The sequence below is a fragment of the Dromiciops gliroides genome, chromosome 3 (genome assembly GCF_019393635.1).
Source record: "Dromiciops gliroides isolate mDroGli1 chromosome 3, mDroGli1.pri, whole genome shotgun sequence".
In the NCBI taxonomy this organism is placed as follows: Eukaryota; Metazoa; Chordata; class Mammalia; order Microbiotheria; family Microbiotheriidae; genus Dromiciops; species Dromiciops gliroides.
In genome coordinates this window covers 320,744,609-320,771,633 of record NC_057863.1, presented here as the reverse complement: position 1 = coordinate 320,771,633, position 27,025 = coordinate 320,744,609, and the positions used below count along the sequence as shown (strand labels likewise).

General features: G+C 40.5%; 1 protein-coding gene across 1 annotated transcript in view; it reads right to left on the bottom strand.

Annotated features, from left to right (window-relative positions):
• TMPRSS7 (transmembrane serine protease 7) overlaps positions 1 to 27,025 on the bottom strand; it is a 101,512-nt gene that overhangs the window by 30,224 nt on the left and 44,263 nt on the right. The window contains 3 exon segments of the mRNA XM_043997077.1: positions 697 to 772; positions 774 to 834; positions 13,169 to 13,275. Coding sequence (XP_043853012.1) covers positions 697 to 772; positions 774 to 834; positions 13,169 to 13,275 — 244 coding nt within the window.

Below are 27,025 nucleotides of genomic sequence, written 5' to 3'. Positions count from 1 at the left end.
GTTTGATATTGATGTTTTAAGCAAATCTCTAGGTCTCAACTTGGAGAAGGCCTGCATTGGTAGAGGAAGTTTCCTTATCTGACATAGTTCCCTATGGCTAAAGAAATCAGAGGTCCAGTTTTTTTTTTCCCTTATCCCTTCAGAAATACTGCAGGGAATCCTGGGTAACCACCATCTCTGAAGGATCATATTTGCAAGGGACCCAAAGGAAATGAAAGCAACTTGGTGGGTTGGACTAGGCTGCAGCACTTTAGTTATAATAATCTGTATGCAAGAAGTGTCCTAAAAATATCATTAAAGCGGGTAAGAACAAAGATGACAGGGGTAGCCCAATTGTTGCACTGGTACCCATAAAATTGTTGATTAAAAAAAGATCCAGGGGCATGCTAGGTTGCACAGTGAATAGAGCACCAGCCCTGGATTCAGGAGGATCTGAGCTGAGAGACTTAACAATTACTAGCTGTTGTGACCCTGGGCAAGTCACTTAAACCCCAATTGCTTCACAAAAAAAAAAAACACAAAACAAAACAACAAACAAACAACAAAGATCCAGGGGAGTGACCTCTAGCACAATGAGTATATCTTCTGTGGAGGCTGGATGTGAATCACATGGGATGGATGAGAATCACACATGAAAAAGGCATCCATAGATTGCACTCGAATCTACCAAGGGGGGGGGGGGGAATCTCATTCTTCGTTGGCTGATGTTGTAACTACCATATTCCACCAAAAGTGGCTTGTCTGAAAGTCTTGAGCTGCACTGAAGTTGAATTGTGAACTACAGAGCTGGCTATTCGGAAAATTGTCTGGTGATCAATGTAAGAACCACAGTACCTGAGGAGAAAAGAGTAACAAAGGGAGAGATAACTAGGTCAGCTTCTAGGGACACTGGATTTAGTCTGTCCTGGACTATTGCAATAGCTCCAATTGGGTCCTGTCTCAATTCTCTTCCCTCTCCAATTCATCCTTCTCACCAGCTTCCAAAGGCGTTTTCCTAAAGTCTAAGTCTGCCTGGTAAATCTCTTGCTTCTAGATCAAATCTGAAGATCTCTTAGCTTGGACATTCAAAGACCGTCATAGGCCAACAGCAACCTCCCCTTTTCCAATGTCATTATGCATTCCTCCCCTTCTCCACATTCCAAGTTCAAAACAAAACTGCTTTCTTGCTCTTCCTCACAGGTTAGATCTCACCTCTCACTCTTTGCATTGGCTTCCCCTGAATGCCAGGAATAGCATTCCCTCCACAAAACCACTTAGATATCACTTTCTTTTTCAAAATTCTGTTCAAGGACCCCTTTTTACAGGAAGCCTATCTAGCTCCTCCCAGCTGCTAGAGTCCTTCCCCACCCCCTACACTTACCTGGCATTTATTCTTGCATATGCTTATTTATCTATGAGTTGTCTCCCCCACTAGACAGTGAGTTTCTTGAAGGCTAGGGACTGCTTTATTCATAAGGTCAGAATCAAGTATGTACATTGAATTCACCCCAGAGGATGGAGTTCAGATACTATATACAGGATTGTAACCTAAAACTGAAACCTCACTTACTTTCAGTCAGTCAACAACCATTTTAGTGCCTACTTTCCTTTGTTTCAGAGTTGATTGATTAGGTACTGCCATATGAGGTTAGAAGTTTTGGTTTTTGTTTCTCCAGAAGATTACACAGTACCATGCAATAGTAGGCATTTTAATACATACTTGTAGATTGATTAAATGATTGGAAATATGCTGGGTTTATGGGTCAAGCTATTGATATGACTCAAAGCTTCTTAAACTGTTGGTGCCAACAAACTGGTAACGGTAAAACCTGTCTATGTATGTGTATACCTAGTTTATATACCTATACCTGAGTTACATAAAAATTTCTCAGGCAAAAAGAGGTGGCAAGTGGAAAAAGTTTAAGAAGTCCTGGTATAACTGAGTTCACTTACATTTTGGTCACTGCTGTCCTTCATATTCCTCCTTCTACAAGTAATGAGACTTTTTTTTTCTGAGTAGTTTGGTGGAAAGAACATTGGATTTAAAGTTAGAGGACATGGGTTCAAATCTCGGTCTCATGGAATTAGGGGCAAGTTACTTCTCTGGGCCTTAATTTCCAGATTTGTAAAATGATGTGGATGGACAAATGATCTCTAAAGTACCTTCTAACTCTGAGTTAGTTCTTTAATATTTTGAGTACCCAGGATTGATTTAATTTCTCCATGACTCAGTTTCTTCCTCTGTATATAGGAACTGGACCTATGAATTCATTGGTTTGAGGAGTTGCCACATGAGGAAACCCTATCAATGCAAGACATCACCTTCTCCTTCTCCTTTTCCTTCTTCTTCTCCTTCTTCTTCTCCTTCTTCTTCTTCTTCTTCTTCTTCTTCTTCTTCTTCTTCTTCTTCTTCTTCTTCTTGGTGGGGCAATGGGGGTTAAGTGACTTGCCCAGGGTCACACAGCTAGTAAGTGTCAAGTGTCTGAGGCCAGATTTGAACTCAGGTACTCCTGAATACAGGGCCAGTGCTTTATCCACTGAGTCACCTAGCTGCCCCACTACCTTCTTCTTAGAGAGTCGCCCAGAGCCCTGAAATATGAAGTCATAGCCAATAGGGGTAGAGGCAAGTCTTGAAGTCAGGGCTTCCAGACTTTAAGACCAGCTCTCTACCCACTATGCAATCCTGCCTGTACTGTATAAAAAGCCCTAATTTTTTTGAGACAATCAAGATTAAGTGACTTGTCCAGGGTTACACAGCTAGTATCTGTGGTCAGATTTGAACTCAGGTCCTCCTAATTCCAGGACTGGTGCTTTATTCACTTTACCACCTAGATGTCCAAAAGGTAATTCTTGTTGAGCAGCAGCTCAGATACTCAATTATCCATGATCGTATGGGGTTAGGGAGAATTTGAGCAACTGGAGCCCATCAATAACCCTGAAATCTCACTTGACCTATTTATTTTAACATCTTTCTCTACTTTTACTAGAAGAATTGACTAATTTTCTTTTTCTCTTGCCCAATCCAACCTCCTATGGTAGTACTAACCAACTGTGAAGCTGTCAAAGAAAAGACAACAATGGAAAAGAAGTAGCAAGGAATCCTGGGTAATCCATGTGCTGGCACTAGTCCCAACTAACTGAGAAGTAACTAATTACCAGTAATCCTCCTTAAAGGAATGTAGAGTAAGAATTCATTGAGGCAGATCAAGTCTGTGCATGGAATTCACCTAGGTGATAGAGCTCAGACACAATGATAGGGTGTAACTGTAAAATGAACCCTCATTCATTTTCAGTCAGTCAATAAAAAATGAAGTGCCAGGGCAGCTAGGTGGTTCAGTGGATAGAGCACCAACCCTGGAGTCAGGAGGACCTGAGTTGAAATCTGGCCTCAGACACTTAACACTTACTAGCTGTGTGACCCTGGGCAAGTCACTTAACCCCAATTGCCTCACCTAAAAAAGAAAGAAAGAAAGAAAAAAAGAAAGAAAAAAAGAAAGAAAGAAAGAAAGGAAGGAAGAAAGAAAGAAAGAAAGAAAGAAAGAAAGAAAGAAAGAAAGAAAGAAAGAAAGAAAGAAAGAAAGAAAGAAAGAAAATTAAGTGCCTACTGTTTGCCAGTGTACTGTGTACTGTCCTGAGAAGTGGGAATGCAAACAAAGGTAAAAGATGGTCCCTGCTTTAAAAGAACTAATAATCTAATGGTAGAGACATGAAATAATTATGTGCAAACACACTCTATGCAAGAGAAATTGTTTGTCCTTCATATTCAAAGAGGACCATGACATCAGGAGGTGATGTCATGACCAGCACTGAATTGGATTTACATGAGGGAGGGCTGTGCAAAATCACCAGTCTCACTCCTCCAGAGCTGTCTGGGTCCAATGGCAAGACATAGATCAGGAAGACTAGTGATGTCCCACAATGCAGTGGGAGACTGAGACCTTTCAAAGCTAAGGTCTTTCCCGGCGCCTGAGGCAATGCCCATTTAATCACACAAGATAAATAGGAAAAAATCAACCGAAGAAAGGCATTAGAATTAAGAGAAATCAGGAAAGACATCCTGTAGTAGCTGGGATTTTAGTTGGGACTGGAAGGAAGCCAGGAGGAAGAGATAGGAGGGAGAGTATTCCATGTATGGAGGACAGCTGGTGAAAATGGGGTGGGAGGGAGGCATGGAGGAGGAGACAGCTAGGTGGGGTGTAGTAAATAGAGTGCTGGGACTGGAGTCAGAAAGACCTGAGTTCAAATATGGATTCAAATGCTTACTAGCTCTGTGGCCCTGAGCAAGTCACTTCACTCTGTTTGCCTCAGTTTTTTCATCTATAAAATGAGCTGGAGAAAAAATGGCAAACCAGTCTAGTATCTTTCCCAAGAAAACCCAAGTGGGGTCATGAAGAGTCAAACATGATTGAAACAAAGAGGGAGGGAAGTGTGATTATAAAGTATAAAATGACTGGAAATGTAGCAGGAAGCAGTCTTTAGGAAGGGCTTTGAAAACCAAATAGAAGATTCTATATTTGACCCTAAAGGTGATGAGCTGCTGGAGTTTATTATGTAAGAGGAATCAGGGTGATATAGTGTGGGGAGGAGGAAGGTGGGGTCCTTAGGTATTCTACTATAAAGAATTACACTCTCTCACACAGTCCAATTAGAATTAAAATTGCCATTTATTTGGTGCTAGAGAAAGTGGCCAAGGGGGAAGGCAAAGACTTCAACCCTGGGAAGGAGGTCTCAGAAAACATCCTCCTCCCAGAACAGAAGGAGGAAAAAGCTTTTATAGAGGATAGATGGGGTGTCCACTTGAAAACCGGAAAGTTTGCTTTTGGGGTGGGGTGGGTGGGGAAAACTTGGATGCTTATCATATTCCTGAGAGTCAGGGGGATTTTTTTTTTTTTTTTTGGAATGATGGTCCAGACCTCAGGTCATTTCTGTCTCCTAGCTAAGGTCAGGTAGTAGCCACACCTAAGTAACTTTCCTATTATAGAATTTTCTGCCCTTACTTCTTTTTTTTTTTTTTTTAGTGAGGCAATTGGGGTAAAGTGACTTGCTCAGGGTCACACAGCTAGTAAGGGTTAAGTGTCTGAGGCCGGATTTGAACTCAGGTACTCCTGAATCCAGGGCTGGTGCTCTATCCACTTAGCCACCTAGCTGCCCCCTCCCCTTACTTCTTAGGTATGTCTGTCCTGATATCTAGTTGCTCAGTCTAAACTTTAATAATCCCTTGAATCCTCGATATGTCTGTCCTGTTATTTGGTCATCTTTGGTTTTGCTTCTCACAGGAGAAACTTTTTCTGACTTATCCTAAGCCCATGTCGATAGGGCGACATGCTCTTTTGGAAGATCACTTTGACAGCCCAGGGGAGGATGGACCAGAAGAAGGAGATGTATGGCAGGGAGACTAACCACCCAGAATGCCATAGTCCAGGTGTGCAGTGAGAAGGGTCTGCTTTAAGAGGGTGATAGTGTCAGAGGAGACAAAGACACCTGTGGGGGATTTGTTAGGAAAGTTAAATACATAGGCCTCAGAAACATAATGGATATGGAGAATGAAAATGAGTGAAGAATTGAGGATGACTCCTATGTTGTGAGTCTGGGGGACTGGGAGGATGGTGGTGCCATACTAATAAGGGGAGCTTGGGAGGGAGAGGTTGGGAGGAGACTGGGAAGGGAGGGAATAATGATTTCTTGTAATTCAAGTCAAGCCATGGGAAAAATTTCAAAGGAAGTGAAGTTTATCCTTTATGTGATCTCCCTTCTCTTTCTGAACTTTTCTCACAGGTCTCCAGGCCTCTATTTTTTTTAATGACTCACCAAGCTCTGGGTGCTTTTTATGGGAGGGTCCGGCTATCCCAAGCCCTCTACTCCAAAGCCTTCATTCAAAACCTGCTCAATCCTAACAACAAGAAACCTAAAACACCTCTGCCTTCTCCAGTAAATACTTGCCTTCCAGGCAGCTTCACTCCAAAAGAAAGGAGAAAAGGATCTATTTAAACAATTGTCTCTAAGGTGTGAATGACTGAGCCTTCTCTAGTCCATTTGCATTTCAAAAGAAGATGTCATTTAACTCAAAAAGCAAACTGAACTGGTAACTTTTCCAGAGAAGTCTCAGGAAGAAATGAATTTAAGGCTCATGGAGAGAGAAAAGTAGGAGCCATAGACATTCAATTCAATCTACCTGTGATCACTGACACAGGCCTTGATGTAATTAGCAAACAAATTTATGTTCTGGATTTTAAAAAATAACAATAAGCAGGTAACTTTTAAAAATTCTGCTTGGTCTAAATCTCTAATGATTAGAGAGATGCAAATAAAAACAACTCTGAGGTACCACCTAACACCTATCAGATTGGCTAAAATGACAAAAAAGGAAAATAATAAATGTTGGAGAAACTGCGGGAAAATTGGAACAATAATCCATTGTTGGTGGAGCTGTGAACTGATCCAACCATTCTGGAGAGCAATTTGGAATTATGCCCAAAGGGTGATAAAGCTGTGCATACCCTTTGACCCAGCAATACCACTTTTGGGTCTTTTCCCCAAAGAAATCATGGAAAGGGGAAAGGGACCCACATATACAAAAATATTTATAGCTGCTCTTTATGTGGTGGCAAGGAATTGGAAGTTGAGGGGGTGCCCATCAATTGGGGAATGGCTGGACAAGTTGTGGTATATGAATACAATGGAATACTATTGTGCTGTAAGAAATGATGAGCAGGAGGAGTTCAGAGAAACCTGGAGGGTCTTGTGTGAGCTGATGATGAGTGAGATGAGCAGATCTGGACTGAGCTAGCTCAGGACCACCACCCTTCATTTCAGTCTCCCCCAGCCCTGGGGAGATAAGATTAGGTATGGCTGCTGCCTTTGTGGCATGAGGAGGAGAAAGATGGCTTGAGAGATCCTAAGCCACCCCTCACCCAACTCCCCCAGCCACCACCAGTGGGGGATGTTCTTCCCTCAATAAGGGAACTTTCCATAGTCAAATGATCACCCCCATTAATCCTCTATAAAAGTATCTGCCTGTCTCCTGCTCGAGGAGATAGGTATCTCAGAACCATGCCTCTTTGCTATGCCTTCTCCCCATAAGAAGAAGTCCAAGGATTTATCTCTTGGTTTCCCTTCCCTAGCCCCTAAATAAACTATTATCTTATTCCATTGGATTTGTGTGCAAGAGGATGTAATTCTTTAAAGAGGAATTCCTAAAGACCCCAACCCCTACCGCAAACCCCCAACCTATTTCCCCATAACATAACTGGTACCCAACATGGAGCCCAAGAAATTTCCTCTTTCTTCTTGGCACACAAAACCTGGAGGTAGGAACATCCTTTCTGGGTTTCTTTTCTCCCTCTCCTACCTGACTTAACCTCCTGTTTGAGTCATGGAGAGGTAGAGACAGTCAGCTTTTGCACGCAACGGCAGCCTGGGTCTCCCTCTCTTTCCAAAAGCTCGGCCAGACGTCCAAACTCCATGTTTCTGGGTAAGAACTTTTGTGTTTGTGTGTCTATCCCTTGCCAGCACTCAGCTCTTCCATGAGACAGGCAGCCAGCATCTCCCTCCCTTGAGAAACCTTAACCTAACGTCTGAACCATGTTCAGACCATTCTCCTTAGACAGGATGATATCTGGGAACAGCCATAGGCCAGAAAGGGAATGTTCTGAAAGGTTTACCTCTGGGGTGCATCCTAAGAGATTGAACTAAATTAGAACTTACAAATTTGAGAAAGAGATGCATGATCTATTATTGTAACACTCTTTGGCCAAAGTATCAATTAGGATTCCAAGAGAAGTGGCCTTTACATGGAACTCTTAATTATAATACCATTTTGCAATTGGACAAGTTTTGCAGGTGTGAAGGGAGATGGACAGAGAGTCCATGCATACTGGCCTTTATGGCTTTAAGCCAGAAGTCAAAAGGAAAGGAACAGAATATGCCCAGTAAAGCCAACTGAATCAAAGGAGGCCCAGGATAACCCTAAAATGCCTCCTTCCTCACAGGAGGCTTTCCATAACCCTAAAATGCCTTGTTCCTCACAGGAATTCAATGATTTCTTAGATGACTGCCTTAGAAAATCACCGCAAGTCCAAGCGATTAGCTAATCTTTCTGGCACATCTTCCTCCTCTGGGACCCCATCCCCTCCTGCTCCTCAGCCTCATTCCCTACCTGTTCCTGGCTTCACTCCTTCCCTCCCTGCTTCTGTACCTATGGGTCAACCCCTGTCATACCACTCTATGATTGAGACTCCTCTTTGCCCACCGGCTGATCTCAGAACCAATCTCCTGTGCCCTCCACAGCCAAGCTCCGGCCACACTTGGAGTGGACATCAGTACTCTCCTATTTGCCCCACCCAACAACGGTCTCCACAATCCATCCAGCTGTACCCCTCATAGCTATACCCCTGTCACAATCTGGGGGAGCTCCAATATGTTCCCTATTCCTTTATTTTTTTTTCCATTCAGCAGCTGCTCCCATCTGCGTTACCTAATCTGTAGTTACCTACACCCATTCCCCAGTCCTCTTTACCCCTTCCCCACCCACTTCACAGATTAACCTGGCTCCTCCACCCAATCCTCTGGTTCTGCCTTCACCAAGCCACCTATTCCATTAGCCCCCTCATCCCCTCCCCAACCTGTTTCACCCTGGTCCCTACCAGCATCTTCCACTGCTCCCCTGCTTCCATTAAGGGCATTTCCCATTGGGAAGGGTACAACCCTAATACATGTTCCTTTTTCCATGAGCAGTTTGTCTCAGATTAAAGAGAAATTGGGGTGTTACTCAGGGAACCCCACAAAGTTCATCGATGGCTTTAAGTCTGTGACAATGCAGTTTGACCTTTCCTGGAACAACTTGCAAATTACACTTGCCAGCTGTTGTACCCCCGATGAGAAAAAACAGATTTGGGACCTGCTGGTACAAGTCAGGGATGAATACTCACAGGTTGGAAATTGGGCTGGGGTTCCTGGAACTACAGCTGTTCCACCTGTGGACCCATGATGGGACTATCATGATAGAGATGACAGGGCCCATAGAAACCACATGATTACTTGCCTTGTTGAGGGAGTGAGAAGTGGAGGGGGAGATTAAGAAACCAGTCAGTTATGAGAAGGTAAAGGAGATCACACAGAGACCAGATGAAAACCCAGCTCTTTTCATGAGTCACCTCATGGACTCTCTGAAAAAACAGACTAATCTATACCCAGAAAGGGATGTAGGAATAGCAGTCCTCAATATACATTTTATTAGCCAATCTGCTCCTGACATTAGGAGAAAACTCCAGAAATTAGACTGGTGCCCCCAAACCCCACCCTAACAACTCCTTAATATTTCTTTTAAGATTTTTTATAACAGGGACCTTGCAGTAGCCAAAGAGAGAGAAAAAAAGGCTCACGTTCCATAGAACAAGCCTTGCTAATAGCAGCAGCCATCACGTCTGCTACCAGCAGATCTCCAGGTAGCTGAGATTCTGGCAGCTGCAGTAAACTGGGACACTGGAGTAGGGGATGCTCCTCAAAGGTGGATGTAGGAGGTAAGTCCATGGATGACTCTGGGGCGACCTCTGTCTTACCATCTTATTTAGGTCTTACTATTCCATTAAAACCGCAGGTTGTGAGGAATGGGGGAAGATCCCTTAAACATAGGCCAACATTGCCTTTAACATGTATGCATGAGGATCACAAATTCCTTCATCCCTTTCTGGTGTTTCCTTTTTTACCTTGGCCCTTATTATGGTGTGATGTCAATAAAAAGCAAGCTCAGTGAGAAGTTCCTAGCTTATGGGCTCTTAGTTCACTGCATAGCCCAGAAGAAATAACCTGTAGCCATCTCACAGCTGTTGATCTGTTTACTGCTACTCTTAAAATATTTCGTGGTAGAATAGTTAAAATTGGGAATTATTTGTAATGTGTAAATGTTGCAAAAAACAAATTTTTTTTAGTCTAAGCATTGAACTGTACAGAATTAGCTTTGATCTGATTACAGGCCACACCCTGTCTTGCATTCAACCTTGCCAACTTCTGCAGGAAAAATAAAGTGGCTACATTATATTCCTTATCTGATAAGTTTCTGAGGTATGGGTGGAGAGTTTTGTTTATGGAGTGTAGCACATTCGACTGAATTGGGAATACCTGATTGATAATTGATTGGTTTTGTTTCAGTTTTTTTTTTTTTAAAGCCTTCCTTCTGTTCTGGGAGGATGTTTTCTGAGACCTCTTCCCCAGGGGTGAAGTCTTTGACTTCCCCCTTGGCCACTTTCTCTAGAGCCAAATAAAAGATCATTTTAATTCTAATTGGACTGTGTGAGAGAGTGTAATGCTTTATTGAGGAAAACCTAAGGACCTCCACCTTTCCACCCCCTCCCCCAGTACAATGAACCATTTTGGGGAGCAGCAGAATTCAGGAGAGAGACCCCTGGCTCTGGAGCCAGTTGTTCAGTTATGTATGACTCTGTGACCTCATTTTGGGTGGTTCTTGAGGGGTTTTGTTGTGGGAACTTGAGAACCAGCTCACCAGGGCTAGCTAGCTCACCCAAAGAATTGGAGGCTCATAACAAATCTTGCCAAATAAAAAGATTTACTAGGAGAGGGGAACATATGGCCAGGAGACAGTGTCACTCAATAAAGCATTACACTCTCTCACACAGTCCAATTAGTATTAAAATGATCTTTGGGATCATAAAATGTAAGGGACCAAGGAAATAATCTAGCCCAACAACTTCATTTCACAGGAGGTTACTGAGGTCTGGCGACCTATCCAAGGTCACCCAGATGGCAGAGCCAGAATTTGAACTCAGTTCCTCAGGCTCCAGATACAGCATTCTTTCTATCATGCCCTGCTGCTCTCCTAACAAGGCTATGATATCCTCTAATGAAATCTTCAAGAACAACTTTGCTTGAATTCAATAGTGTATATAGGAGCATCATTACTGAAGTTCAGAACATTCAAAAGTGAAGGTCTTCTCACTAAAAGTTCACTATGACAAATGATAATCTGTTGATTTAATTTCAAAACTTAAACCTGGACTAAAGTTATATTACCTTCTCAAAGAAACGTAGGAACTTAGTTCTTTATATATTCCTTCAATCAAATTACTTATGTGCCCTTAAGAAACTAAGTCAAGTCAACAAGCATTTATTAAGTGCCTACTTTGTGCTAGCTGGAGTCAGCTAGGTGGCAGCTAGACAAGCTGGGCTTGGAGTCAGGAAGACCTGAGTTCAAATCCAGCCTCAGACACTTACTAGCTGTGTGACCCTGGGCAAGTCACTTAACTTCTGTTTGCCATATTGTCATTTGCCCTTTGTTTTTGAAGAGGACCAGTGACATTATGGGGAGATGTCTTGACTTGGATTTGAATAAGGCAGAGTTTCCATTGGAGAAAGAAATGGTAAACCAGTCCAGTATCTTTTCCAAGAAAACTCCATGGACAGTATTTGCATGCTATGGTCCACAGGGTCACACAGATTTGGACACAACTAAACAACTGAACAACAACACCATACCAAGTTTAGGGGATACAATGAAAGGCAAAAAACAAATAGTTCCTGCTATCAAGGAGGGGAAGGAAACAGGGAACAAACATCTATTAAGCACCTATGTGCCACACATTGTGCTAAGTATCTTACAGATATTATATCATTTGATCTTCACAATAACCCTAGGAGGTAGTTGCTATAATCATTCCCCTTTTACAGTTGAGGAAACTGAGGTAGATAGAAGTTGTGACTTGTCTAGTGCCACACAACTAGTGCTTGAGGCTAGATCTGAACATGTGTATGTGTATGTGTTTGTGTATGTGAATGTGCATGTATCTAGATGTATACATATGTGTATATATGTATGCATGTCCATGCATATGTGTATACGTGTGTATATGGAGCAGTATGTTCATGTGTATGTGTGCGCTCATTAGTCCCTTAACCTCTAATTGTCGGACAAAAGGATCCACCGGAAAAGGAAATGGTAAACCCCTCCAGGATTTTTGCCAAGAAAACTCCATGGATGGTTGGTCATGAAGAAGAATCATGAAGAATCAGTACATGACTGATCAACTGAACAGCAATAATAAAAATAATGAGTTCAGTTTCGGGTATGTTTAATCTATGTGATAACCAGTTTGACATGTTCAACAGACAATTGTAGATGTGAGACTAAAAGTCAGGAGAGAGGGTGGGGCTGGACAAATAGATCTGAGAATAATCTGCCTAAAGTTCATAGCTGAATCCATGAGGGCCAGTGAGGTCACCAAGCCAAATAATAGAGAGAGAAGAGAAGAGGACCCAGGACAGAGCTCCGGAGAACACACATAATTAACAGAGTACCCCAAATGAAGATCCAGCAAAGGAAACTGAGAAGGAGATATCAGGCATGGAAAAGGAAGACCAGAGGAGAGCAGCATCTGGAAAATCTAGAGAGAAGAGATCAAGGAGAAGGTGATTAACAGTGTCCACGTGATTGACCTTCTCAAGGAGTTTAGTCATAAATGGGAGGAGAGATATGGGGCAATAGCTAGGGGGGATGGACAGATCGAGTGAGGAGTTGAGACAAGGGTCTATTTATAGACAGTAGAGAAGCATTCAGCAGACAGGAAAGAATAAAGATAAATGAGAAAGTGGGCATGTTAGAAGGGGCAATCTACTGGTAGGAGGAGGGATGGAATAACTGATCAAATGTTAGAATTCACGAACACGGAAGTGGAACACTTGTGCATCATATCATGTGATCACGACAAGATCAAAGGTATGACCATCTATGGGAGTAGTTGAGGTTGGGGGGAGAGGGAGAAATAGGTCATGGGAAATAAATAAATGTCTGTTTTTCATAGAAAAAAGAAACTAAAGTACAATTTAAAACATGGGACCTAGAGACTACTTAGTCTGGCTCAGAATGCCAAGTCAATCTAGATTTCCCTTGTCCCCTTTGAAATAGCCCCAACCTACATATCCTAGCCCAGTGATATGGAGAATTCTACTAGATGACTATTCTTACTCAGCAATTCATACATCAAAGGAGATCATATGTGTAAAGGGTTTTATAAAACTTAAAGCACTTTATAAATGTTAACTGTTAGCTAGCTGGTCATTTATGGAGAACTAGGTTTGCAAATACTTATTATGTTATCTCATTTAAGTTATTATTTCTATTCAAAAATAAAATAAAATACCAAAAAAGTTATTATTATTAATTGCTATGACAATCACTTACATGTGCTCATTGATTTCCCACCATCCATGATCACAACCTTTCACATTCTTCTTGGTTATTGTGTAGTTGTGAAATTTTAATGCTATCCCTAGAGTTGGCAGGGGAGTCTGTAGAGAACAAACAAAAGGTCAGGAAATGTCTTTTGACCTGATTCAAGTCTTCAATATTTTTTTGATGCCCAAATACCCATACTTTACTACTATTCTTCTGAGATAGAGCTTTGAGCAGTGGGATATTATTTCCTGTCCCCACTGTTCTTCCTTTTAGAAGATAATACCTATATGGAATGAGGCTGTTTTTCTTCTATCTCAAAGGGTAGGAGAATGGAGGCAAATAGAGACGAAAGAAAATATAGACATGAAAATAAAATAAAATTGAATTTCAAAAAATTAAAGATGCAGTGTAGCAAGTGTAGCATGATTTCAGTTTTTGTTTTGTTTTGTTTTGCAGGGGCACTAAGGGTTAAATGACTTGCCAGAGTCACACAGCTAGTTAAGTGTCAAGTGTCTGACGGTCAAATTTGAACTAAGGTCCTCCTGAATTCAGGGCTGGTGCTTTATCCACTGCCCCACCTAGATGCCTTGATTTGAGGTTTTGTCAATAACACTGGAAATGAGCAGAACAAACTAAAGACTGATTCAATAACAATAAGCCTAGCAGAATTGTAGAAGACACAGTGGTCTGTGAATCAGGAGAATGGAAATCTACCTTTCTTTGTCTCAGTTACAGTGACTTGCAATCACACCATGTTCCAGGAATAACTTCATCTCACTAAAGGAAAGCAAAAACACCTTCTCTGAACTTCCCCATTCAGGTTCACCAGGGATCCTAGAGGCCAAGGGTTTCACACAATTACCTTCGAGAGAAAGAAGCTTAATCTCCTTCAAACGCTTAGCCCTAAGTGCCACCTCCCCTGGGAAGCCTACCTTGGTCTCCCTAGTTGTTAAGTCTCTCTTCTCATGTTACTATGGCTGTCTTTGTTATACCCTCCCAGCAGAGTGTAAGCTACTTGAGGAGTCAGATCTTTTCTTCTGTGTTTATATCTCAGCACCTAGTACAGTACCTTGGATTTATGGATATTGTTAAAGTTGATTTATAATGAGAGAAATTATTATTTCTCTTTTATATTAAAAACCAATTATTGAAGGAGGACAAAGGTTTTTTTTTCATCCTGTTTCCTCATCAGAAGATATGCCACCTATAAGTTATTGTGAGGAAATAATTATTGATAATGAGTTTCTTGATGGACTCAGTTTCAGTCCTTTCTCTTGCTCCCTCCAACCCCCTCCCCCCTCCCATTCAGTCTTCTTGAGGAACTTTAGCAAATCTTGTTTGGGACCAGCCCCTGCCTAAGATGAGCCCAGGTACAACAAATAGAATGGAGACTGATTCTTTTGTGTAGCTCATAGAAGGATTGAAGGGATTATCCCATACTAGACTTTGCCCTTTTGCCCTTTGGGAGAATCTTTTGCTCACTTCCCCCTTTATATCATCTGTAAAACTCTTTTTAATTTGGACCACCCCTCAGGTCATGTCAACCAATGGAATTGAATAATGCTAGCCAATTAATTTTTGATCAATGTATAATGGCCCACCTCTATCAAAAAAGTATAAAAATCCTTGACCCTGTGAGGGTCGCCATCTTGGCTCCATCTTGGTTCTTGCTTTGCTCCTCTCTTGTCTTAGAATGTGGTCACTTGATCTTAGGGCAGTATAGATATTGTAGGGCTTCTGAACTTTCCTTCAGAACATGTGCTGTATCTTTGAGAGATAGCATGGGTATTCTGGGGCTTTTCTGTTTGTGCTAACTGCTACATGGTCAGTTCTTTACTAGCATATATGATATTAATTAATAATAAATGCTTTCTGCCAAAATGGCTGCAATAGCCATTACTGTATAAGTAGCAATGATTTTAGAAAACACAGTTTAGCCACAATAATTAGAACACATTATCTGGTCAGCCTTTGAGTACAGGGCTGATAATGAGATGGAATCTTAGGCAAAACCCATAAAACTTAGATCTGATTAAAAGGTAAAGAAATCTACTTTAGGTGGACTGCTAGATTCTGGCCCATTGTGTTTTAATCAGACAGGTCTGGGGTAGAAGTTGATTCCCCCTTTGTCTAGATTACCCTAGATGGTGTGGTATGGATATAGATAAGTCTCTTTGTCCAGACCTGAGAGATCAGAGTCATACCCCAGAATATCATTAGAATAAGCTCACATCTCATTATAATATTCAATCTCTCATTACTTCTTAACCAATCAGAGTTGATTTCCACTTTTAGGACCACCTATTCTTCCAGGGGCATATAAATGTTGAGTCGGTTGCATGAGGGGTCTTTGGTTTAGGAAGAGATTTCCAAAATGATCATCCTTTTATTAATTACTCCCCTATCATACTTAATAAAAATGATTTATTCCTTCAAAACTATGTCTCTCAAACTTTTTACATGTCACAAAGCCAAAGGATCAATCAAACATTCTTCTATTTGATAAAGAGAAACCATTATAGATTTGGAGTCAGATGACATTGGTTCAAATACCAACACTGCTGCTTACTACCTAAATGACCTTGGGCAGGATAAAACTTCTTTGTACCTCAGTTTCCTCATCTATAAAGTGAGGGGACCAAACTAATTACATCAAAGGTCTCTTCCAGCTTTAAATTAATGAGTCAAAGAATAACTCCCCTATTTCAATGATCTTTTAGATGCTTTGGGAGACAAGATGTCTAAAACGTGGCCCTTGCCCTCAAGGTGTTTAGACCCCATTGGGAAAATATAAGACACATATTTTTTTGTAACAAGAATGAATAATCACAGGGGCAGCTAGGTGCACAGTGGATAAAGTGCTGGACCTGGAGTTAGGAAGACATCTTCCCGAGTTCAAGTCTGTCCTTGGACACTAGCTATGTCACCCTAGGCAAGTCACTTAACCTTGATTGCCTCAGTTTCCTAATCTCTACAATGAACTGGAGAAGGAAAGGGCAAATTACTTCAGTATCTTTGCCAAGAAACCCCGAATGGGGTCACAGAGAGTCAGACATAACTGAAATTACTGAACAACAACAAAATTTTAGGAACTCTTTCCCCACTCCACTCACAGGCCAGGACAACTCTTTAATACCCCACAACTACATTCCACTCAGGCTGTGAAAACTTAATGAAACACCCACAATATTGATATAAGCCAGTTTTACAAGGGAAGAACTAAGGGAATGTTGTGCAAAACTTCTGCACAAACAGACAAAATGATAAATGTGCGAAGTAGGTTTTTATTTGTTGGTGTGATGTCCTCTAGCTGGAGCTGTTTTTCTAACTTAATCAGAGTTAATCCAGGACTTCTACTTGATGCAGGGCTGCTGTACTTTCTTTTTGTTTTTGTTTTTGTTTTTTTCAGGGCAATGAGGGTTAAGTGACTTGCCCAGGGTCACACAGCTAGTTAAGTGTCAAGTATCCGAGGCTGGATTTGAACTCAGGTCCTCCTGAATCCAAGGCCAATTCTTTATCCACTGCATCACCTAGTTGCCCCACTGCTGTACCTTCAATGCTGGATATTTGACTCTGGGCACAAAAAAAGGACCACTCAATTCAACAAATATTTATAAAGTACTGAACTGGGTAGTAGGCACTAGGGAAGCAAAGATGAGGAAAGATGCCTGAGTTTAGAATAGCATTTGGAGCCACAAATTTAAACCTAAGAATCAGTCGAATGATAATGTAAGTGCTTACTCTTTAAATTTATAAAATTTTCCTAATATTTCTCAGCTTATTCCAGTACATAAAAATCACAGAATCTTAGTTAGAAGGGACCTTAGAAGCATTTTGTCCAACTTCCCACATAGTTCATTACAACATGAGGGGGACAACTTGCAACTGGCTAGTCTCCACTTGAAGAAAGCCCGTGAGGAGAATTCAAAGGTAGCTTATTTTGGTTTTTAGCATTCCTAATTGTCAGGGTGGTGCAGCTAGGTGGTACAGCAGAAAGAGCACCAGGCTAAAAGTCAGGAAGACACATCTTGGTGAGTTCAAATCTGGCCTCAGACACTTACTGCTATGTGACCCTGGCCAAGTCACTTAATCCTGTTTGCCTCAGTCTCTTCATCTATAAAATGAGCTGGAGAAGGAAATGGCAAACCACTCCTCCAGTATCTTTGCCAAGAGTCAGACATGATCGAAACGACCCAACAATTGTCAAGCAAGTTATATCATATATTTCATCCCACCCTGTAACTTCTACCCATCACTCATAGTTCTCTGGAGTTGAGCAAAGCAAGTCTTATCTTTCTTACATATGACAAGCCCTTCAAAATACCTGAAGAGAGCTGTCCCACCAGCCACTTACTATTTTGCATAAAGAGGCAATGTCACATAATGGATCATGAGCTTCCTTCGGAGTCCAGAAGACCTAGGTTAAAATTCAGCCCCAGACTCATACTGGCTGTGTGATCTTGTGCAAGTCACTTAACCTCAATAGCCTAAGATTACAAGTCACAGAACTGTTATAGATCTACATTGTTAGAGGGAGTTTATCAGTGAAATTATATATGAAGACAAAAAGAGAAATTTAGAGTGTTTTATGGTTAAAAAACATTTTTTCCATACCTTATCTCATTTAAACTTCTCCAGGACACCTGAGCAGTATGCCCTACAAGTATTGTTACCCATTTATAACACATGAGGAAACTGAGTCTCAGAGGAGGTAAATAGTTGTCTAGGTTTATATAACTAGGAAAGTTCAGAGCAATGATTCCAAAGCAGGTGTATCCTAATTCAAAAGCCAGCATTCTACAATACTCCACACTACATTTAGGTAAACCTTCTGTAGTTATTTTTTGATGGGGGGAAAGAGGCTGGGACAATAATATACATGGGTACTTCCCCTTCTGCCCCCTCCTCCCTCATCCTGATGATTCCTATTCCATCTCTCTGTCCAAGATTTCCAGAAACTAAAAATACAAGGCCATCCTTGATATATTCCTTCTCTCCTCCCCCTCCCCATCCCACCATAAAGCCAGTTAATCCATTAACCAGCCTCTGAGGCCAACCTCCTCACCCAGGACCAGGAGCCCCAACCTGGGGATGGGAAACAGTGACTAAGGATGGTAAGGCAGTATGGTCCCCTAGAAAAACCAAGAGCTCTGGAGTCGAATGTAGTTGTTCTTTAGTCACATCTGACTCTCTGTGACCCCATTTGGGGTTTTCTTGGCAAAATACTAGAGTGGTTTGCCATTTCTTTCTCCAGCTCATTTTACAGAGGAGGAAACTGAGATAAACAGGGTGAAGTGATTTACCCTGGGTCACAAAGCTAGTAAGTGTCTGAGGCCAGATTTGAAGTCACAAAGATGAGACTTCCTGACTCCAGGCTCAGCATTCTATGCACCATGCCAGCTAGCTGTTGTTCATTTTGCATATTTATTAAGGACCAGGGTCCAAATTCCACCTATGAAGCTTGCTGATCTTGGGTAATTCTTTTAACCTATAAAGTTCTTGGTCTCCTTATCTATAAAGTGAGTAAGCTGGACTAGATAGCTTCTGATATCACTTCCAGATTTCGATTCATCCTTATTTAATTTATTTTCCTATGACTAAGTGATCAAGAATGTCAGTCGGAATGAGTCAGAGAAAGGGAACCTCAAATACTGGGAAGTAGACGAAGGTTTTATCATTTTACTTCTAGGGAGACAAAGGTGTGTGTATGACCTCATTGATTAAAGGGTGTCTGGTATCAAGGGAAGGCCAGATACTGATGCTAATTATAAATAATTCATATTTCTAGTGCATTTTCCCCACCAGACCTATCATTTCATTAATATAGGAATCTCTTAGTGATGTAATTCATTCATCATCTCTGAGACTGGTGGTTTTAGGGAGCTATGTTAGAGGGTACTAGGAGGTTAAATTACTTACCCAGGGTCACACAAATAGTAAAGTTTCATATTTTAATTTATAAGAGAGAATTTAAACATAAAAAGAAGAAAGCTGGGGCAGCTAGGTGGCATAGTGGATAAAGCACTGGCCTTGGATTCAGGAGGACCTGAGTTCAAATCCAGCCTCAGATGCTTGACACTTGCTAGCTGTGTGACCCTGGGCAAGTCACTTAACCCCCATTGCCCCACCAAAAAGAAGAAGAAGAAGAAGAAGAAGAAGAAGAAGAAGAAGAAGAAGAAGAAGAAGAAGAAGAAGAAGAAGAAGAAGAAGAAGAAAGCTAATAAAAATGTTTGGACTGTGTAAAAAGATAATCTTACAATCATGAATGAATGAGCAAAAAAAATCATTAAAGGACCTAAAAATGTACAAAACACTGTGTTAAGTGTGAGGGATACAAATAGAAAATTAAGACAGTTCACATCATCAAGGAGGTCACATTCAATTGTTATTATTGTTTAGTCATGTCTGACTGTTCATGACCCTATTTGGGGCTTTCTTGGCAAAGATACTGGAGTGGTTTGCCATTTCCTTCTCCAGATCATTTTTACAGATGGAGACACTGAAGCAATAAAGGTTAAGTGACTTGCCCAGGGTGAACCAGCTTATAATTGTTTGAGGCCAGATTTGAACTCAGGAAAATGAGTCTTCTTTGACTTTGGGTTCAGCACTCTATCCACTTGCCAACTAGCTACCCCTTCTCATTAGATTGGGGCAAACAATACATTTATTGTAAGGGGTGCTAGCTGCAGGGCAATTGGAAAGGCCCAGTAATGTTTAGAGTGCAGCAGCAAAGTAAGATGGTAGTGCAGGAGATAGAACAAATACCACAAAGCAGAAAGAACTGAGTTCAAGTCATGCTTCAGACACTTACTGATTGTGTGACCCTGGGTGAGTCACTTACCCTCACTATGCTTAAGTTTCCTCATCTGTAAAATGGGAGCAATAGTAGCTACTTCCCAGGGTTGCTTTGAGGATAAAATGATTTACTGTTTGTAAAGCATATTGCATACCATAAAGTGACATAGGAATGCTAGTTATTATCTTCTTTTATGTTGTTTCAATTTTTTCTGCAATTTTAAATATACTCATTTGATATTTTATTTTCCCCCCCAAATTACATGTAAAAACTATTTTGACATTCATTTTTTTTTAGTGAGGCAATTGGGGTTAAGTGACTTGCCCAGGGTCACACAGCTAGCAAGTGTCAAGTGTCTGAAGTTAGATTTGAACTCAGGTCCTCCTGACTCCAGGGCCAGTGCTCTATCCACAACACTCATTTTTTAAAATTTTGAGTTCCAAATTCTCTGCCACTATCCCTCCTGCCCTCTCATTGAGAAGACAAACTATTTGATATAGGTTATTATGTCATTTCTATTAATAAAATCATACCAGCATCTGATGTTGAACCACTTCACAGTGCAAAGGAAGGTGGCACTTTCTTTTCTAGATCTGCTGGGAGTTGGGGCTCCAGTGTTTGTTCACGGGGGCATTCTCTACGCAGAATCTCCACAGGGGTTGCTCGCCTGGCTAATTGCCTCTAGGGCCAATCCCAAAGCTGAGACAGAGGTCTGGAGAGGATGACTTAGTAGGGGGACTACTAGGTTTACCTGGCCATTGCTATTCATTGATATGAACTGCTTGCCATTTATACCTACCTAAAGGGCAACATGATAATGCTTAACCACCTCTTTACATATGATCGACTGACTAAGTTTTAAGAAATGCTTCCTAACAACAATAAATTTCATTTTGATCACTTTTTCCTTGTGGTTGATTGAAATAGACAATTTTTATTTTGTGTCTCTATCACCACCTAGTGGCAATATATGAATCTATAGCAATGATACTAGTTCCAAAGTGAACTAGTTTAAAAAAAAAAAAAAAACCTAAAACCACCACCAACAACCTCAGATGCTGAACACCAGTGCAAAGTTTAATGATAGGCTGATTTCCCAGAGAAGCATGGGGGAACCAGCTTCAAAATGAAGATACGTGAAGACCAGGAAGACTATTTAGAAAAGGGCAGCCTCAGGATTACTATGTGAATTACTATTGCTAATAGATTTGAAGGTTCCATCAACCAATCAGCAAGCATCTGTTAAATGCCTACTATGTGCTTGGGAAAACAAAATAAGCCTCATAGCATCATTAAACCATATGATATTAAAGCTAGAAGAGATATCAGAGATCATCTTGTACATTGTCATTCTAAAGAGGAGAAAAGTGAGATTTAAAGAATACAAGTGACATCAGTTAGGACTAGAATTCATAACCTCCTAGTCTCTTATCTTGTTCCTCAGTTATATCTGACCAGTCTCTATCCTCTTATTTTCAATTTCCTTGGGCAAAGGCATCTGTTTGGTGTGTCGATAATTTTGATGTCCCCTACTCATATTAATCAGCATTTACTCAGTTTATTGTGCTTTGATGTGTATCAGTGATTGTATGAATGAATTAAGCAGAATAGGATTGAGTCTGTTAATTATATATGCTAATGCTGTTAAGATAAAATGTATCTATGTATATACATATATATACACACACACACACACATATATGTGTATATATATATATATATATATACACCAAAACCCTCTTTTATATTACTGATATCGATATTATGTATTAATGATATCATTGTAGATTAAAGTATGAAATCATAAGACTGTCTGTTGTGCTGGGGCGGCTAGGTGGTGCAGTGGATAAAGCACCAGCCCTGGATTCAGGAGTACCTGAGTTCAAATCCAGCCTCAGACACTTGACACTTACCAGCTGTGTGACCCTGGACAAGTCACTTAACCTCCATTGCCCCACAAAAAAAAAAAAAAGACTGTCTGTTGTGTATAATTATATTGAATTAAGCCTGGACTTTGCCATAGCATCATCAATACCCCCACCCCTATGAATCATCATCGCTGCTACCTGTTGACATCTCTTCTCACCCACCACTTCCTTAACTCCTAGGATAGTGCTAACCAAAACACCAGATATTTGACTTCCTAGAAAACCCCCTGCTGAGGTAGCAGGTGGAATGCCTTCACTGGGGAAAAACCTGCAGTTAATGACTCAAAAGCCTGGTGACAAAGTGGTTATGGTTGATGGACATGCCCCTTAGCTAATCGTAGTTTTCCCCTCTTCTGGTATTAACCAGTCATGAAATTGTACTGTCTCATTCTATTTTTAGTGCTTTCCCAAGTGTATAGAAGTAGCTAACACCCAAGGAGAGGAAGATCTTGGACCCAATGATTAGGGGCCCCCAGACTCCCTAATAAATGAAAAATTCTTGGAGTGCCTCAGTGTCCTTTTGTTGCACGTTGAATTGAAATTTTGGGGTCACATTGGGCAGAGGAGGAAGATGAGAATAAATCTAAATACTTGCAGGGCTTCAGGGCCCCAACTCTCTAGTCGCCTCTTCCCTGAAGAGGCTATCTATTGTCATCAGATCAAGAACCTAGCTCCAGGGACTTTGAAAGAGTGAGGCTGTACTCATCCTTTACCCCATTGCCACTGAGTAAGATTTATAGTACCAGATAATATTTGGGGGAGGAGAAGGTGCTGGATCGTAATTTTATTGCTTTAGGAAATCCACAAAAAGGAAACTCCTCCCAATGCAGAGTGATACCTTTCCTGAAATTAATAATTTTAGAGAATTGGCTGAGGTACCAGGAAGTTAAATAATTTTCTTAGGGTCATGCAAGCAGTATATGACGGAAGTAGCATTTGAATCATCTTGCTCCTAGAACAAGACACACTATCTCCTGACTCCAGGCATTTTCTGTGCCTCTAATTCTCTCCCTGCCCCTGGCTTCCCTGGCTTCCTTCAAGTCCCAACTGAAATCCCCCCTTCTACAGGAAGCCTTTCCTAATCCCTCTCAATTCTAGTGCCTTCCCTTTGTTGAATATTTCCAATTAATTCTTTTACATATAGCTTGTCTGCACACAGTGATTTGTGTATTGTCTCCTCCTCTAGAGCAGAGACTGTCTTTTACCTTTCTTTGTATCCACAGTTCTTAGCACAATGCCAACCGCTTAGTAGGCTCTTAAATGTTTGTTGATTGACTCAACAAACCTATATCTTCTTGTCTTGTCTCTGAGGCCAGCTTTTGGTCTACACTAATAAAAATATTGTCTCAATGATCTGTCTTTCTGATAGTGTAAACTGGACCCAGAAAATTGTGACTCTGAATACTTTTGGTTAAAAACGAGATTTTAAAACTTTTTTTTTTGTAAACACCTCCATGAAAGTCTTCCTTTGATATATCATCATGAAATGAAGATAACAGGGGGTAGCTAGGTGGCTCAGTGGATAAAGCACCAGCCCTGAATTCAGGAGGACCTGAGTTCAAATCTGACCTCAGACACTTGACACTTACTAGCTATGTGACCCAGGCAAGTCACTTAACCCTCATTACCCTACAAAAAAACAAACAAGCAAACAAACAACAACAACAAAAACAAAACAAAGAAATGAAGATAACATTAGATTTTGAAAGAACATAGCTGTGGATATATTTGTTTCCCATTTACATGGCATAAGGTTTCTAAATCATTAAGCCAACATTATCACCTGCTACTGATATCTCAGTGATGGTCATAAAATCATAGATTAAGAGTTGGGAGGAATCTAAGAGGCCATCTTGTCTAACTCCTCATTTTGCAGATAAGGAAAATGAGACCGAGAAAGGTCAATTTCCCCAAGGACAAAGGTCTAAGAGAAGGGCCTTGAAGCCGTATCTTCTGAATTTATCAATATACAACCATGGATGCCATCATCCTCTCAAAAGAGGGGCTAGTCACCCCAATACCATGGTCCTCTATAACTTATGCTGCAAGCTTACCTTACAGAGAAGACATACTATATGCTCAAAATTGTTACTCACAGTAAAGGCTGTTTTTGAGACACAGAGACATCATCTAGGGTTCTTAACTGTTTTTGTGTCCTGTACCCCATTGGCAGTCTAGTGAAGCCTATAGAATCCCCTTGTCAAAATAATGTTTTTAAAAGCATAGGACTACAAAATAAACCAATTATATTGAAATATAGTTATAAAAATATGTGTCTTTGCATGCATAGGTACATAGGCATATTGTATACTTATGCAGACATGTATTTATGTACACACATGTATATATGTATGTATACATGATATATACATATATTACACAGAACTGTCTGTATATGCTTATGTATGTGTATATATTATGCTTGTATGTACAGGCACATATCTATACACATATACAAGCATACATATGTATAATATACACATGTACAAGTATAATATAGATGCTTATGTTTTAATAATATTTTAATAATTCTTTCCTTTGTAATCCTACACATTTTACTTTATGCATTTTAAAGCATTATTCTAAGAAGTGGATCCAGAGGCTTTACCAGTTGGCCAAAGGTGTCCATGACATAAAAATGATTTTATATATATATATATACACACATATATACACACATATATACACACATACACACACACACATATATACATACACACACACATATACACTGACCTCAAAGTAAAGAACCCTTCATCTAGGAGAAGCTTGTCATCATCTTATTGTTTATAACAATCATTAAAGAACTTGCCACCTTCGGATGACCCACCATCTTAATAAATTTAGACTATCTGAGTAGGATTTTTAGCAGTCTTAATTTTTCTTACAATCTCATACATTTTGGAATCACACAAGTAATGAATACATGTACTATAGTAGAAACCAAAATTTGAATACCTTGCATATAAGCCACCTCAACAGGCCCACCTACAGACTATACATGTCAAGCCACTTAGGCTTGGCCTGGCTTACTAAGTCTGATTCACCAGCAGCAGGTGTAGCAACCTTAACTCAAAGCTAAATATTTTCCAACATGAGGGTTTGGAGACCAATACCAACCCATGAATCCAAAAGATGTGTCTCCACTGGGTTCTTTCATCTTTGCTAACACTTGTAAACCACAACCACTGTTTCCTCTCCCTGGTGCCAACCCCATAGAAAATAAGGCCCTACCTCTGGTGGTGAGTCACGTAAACCATTTAAAACTTTGTATAATGACACCTGGAAATTTTGATGTTTCTCTCATTCTGTCTGTCTGTCTCTGTCTCTGTCTCTCTCTCTCTTTCCCTTTCTATGTCTTAACCATATAATATGGGGAAATCAGCTTATCAACTCCTTTGCCAATTTCCTTCCACCCTGGACAGCTGTCACAATAGACTTTTTTTTGGGGGGTGGGCAATGAGGGTTAAGTGACTTGCCCAGGGTCACACAGCTAGTAAGTGTCACGTGTCAGGCCGGATTTGAACTCCGGTCCTCCTGAATTCAGGGCTGGTGCTTTATCCACTTCACAATAGACTTAATCACATGTTTGCCTCCTGTCAAGAAGTATAACACCACAGTATGAGGTAGGTATCAGGTGGCAGGTACTTTGACCAAGATGGCCCATTTCTTTTCCCTTTGATGAACTTCCTATCATAACCAAAATTACTGACCTAATCCTGAAAGAAATGTTTTGTCTTCCATCTATATCACCTCCAGTAAGATTTTCTGGTTTCTGTTTTACTGATGACCTATATTCACAAATCTCCAGATAAAGAATCCCTTTTTTCATGAATCACCCCTAATCCACTGGAAAGACAGAACATATAAAGTTGAACTTTGGTATTGTTATTCACTAGTATTCGGGCCATCTGACTCTTCATTACCATTTTTGGGTTGGTTTGTTTGTTTTTTGGAAAAGATATTTTGCCATTTCTTTCCCCAGCTCATTTTACTAATAAAGAAACTGAGGCAAACAGAGTTAAGTAATTTGCCCAGAGTCACACAGCTAGTAAGTGTCTAAGGCCAGATTTGATTTTAGGAAGACTCGTCTTCCTAACTCCAGGCCTGGCACTTTATCTTCTGTGCCAACCATCTGTTCTTTAGGTGTTATACCTCCAACTATTAGGATGACTCTCTCTCTCTGCTGACATCTCCCTAGAGCCTGAAGCTGTGGTTTGGTGTGGTCTTATTGGTGAGAGTCCTTATCCAACTATGGGGGCATTCAAATGAGTGTCCAGATTCTCTTGGTGGGTACAGTCCACCAGCTAGAGGTGACCTCATTGTCTCTGAGAGACCAGGATCTCTGAGACTATGTTCCCCAATTTCCCACTTAGCTGCTCAAAGCAACATTCTATTATAACAAAACAATTTACTCATCCATCTAAAAATACAACCTTTTAAACCAACTATGGTCTCTACTCACTAACGCTTTTCTACACTCCCTTTCATTTATAATTCCATTAATCAATTATTATTCTGAAGAATCTGGGATAGGCTAAGTATAAAAAGTAGCTTACCTAACACCATATCCCTGAACTGGTGTAAAGATGAGCTCTATTTGATTAAACATCCCAGTCAACTAAGGGATCTATCTTTCTGGATAGAAACTGACCAACTTCCTGGGGTGTGCTGATAAATGTTTAACAATTGGTTCAGAAACGTTTACAAGCTTTTACATTTAATTTTCATTAGAAACATTTTTTCCATCACTTTCATAAGTCTAGATAATTAACAAAAATAAATCAAGCTTCAGCTTTGTAGTATTTCTGATTTGTGAGATGTAAATGTTAACACTGAAAATTTAATAATCATCTCTCTCTGCAAGCTGGTCCAAGCTGGTTCCAGCACCCCCCTGCAAACTACTGCCAAAAGTGAGCCGAAAGTGAAGGCTCTCAGCTTGACCAATTCAGAGAGATATTCTCACGAGTTAGAGAATAGCCTATTTTGGATCTACTCACCTTTGAGGTTTTCCCCCTAATTATCATCTTGTAGTTCTCATGAAACAGGGGCACAGAGTTAGATTTTTTCCCCAAAGATACATGACTTTTATTGCATTTTGTACCATGCCAATTTTAAAACAGACATTAAACTTATCCT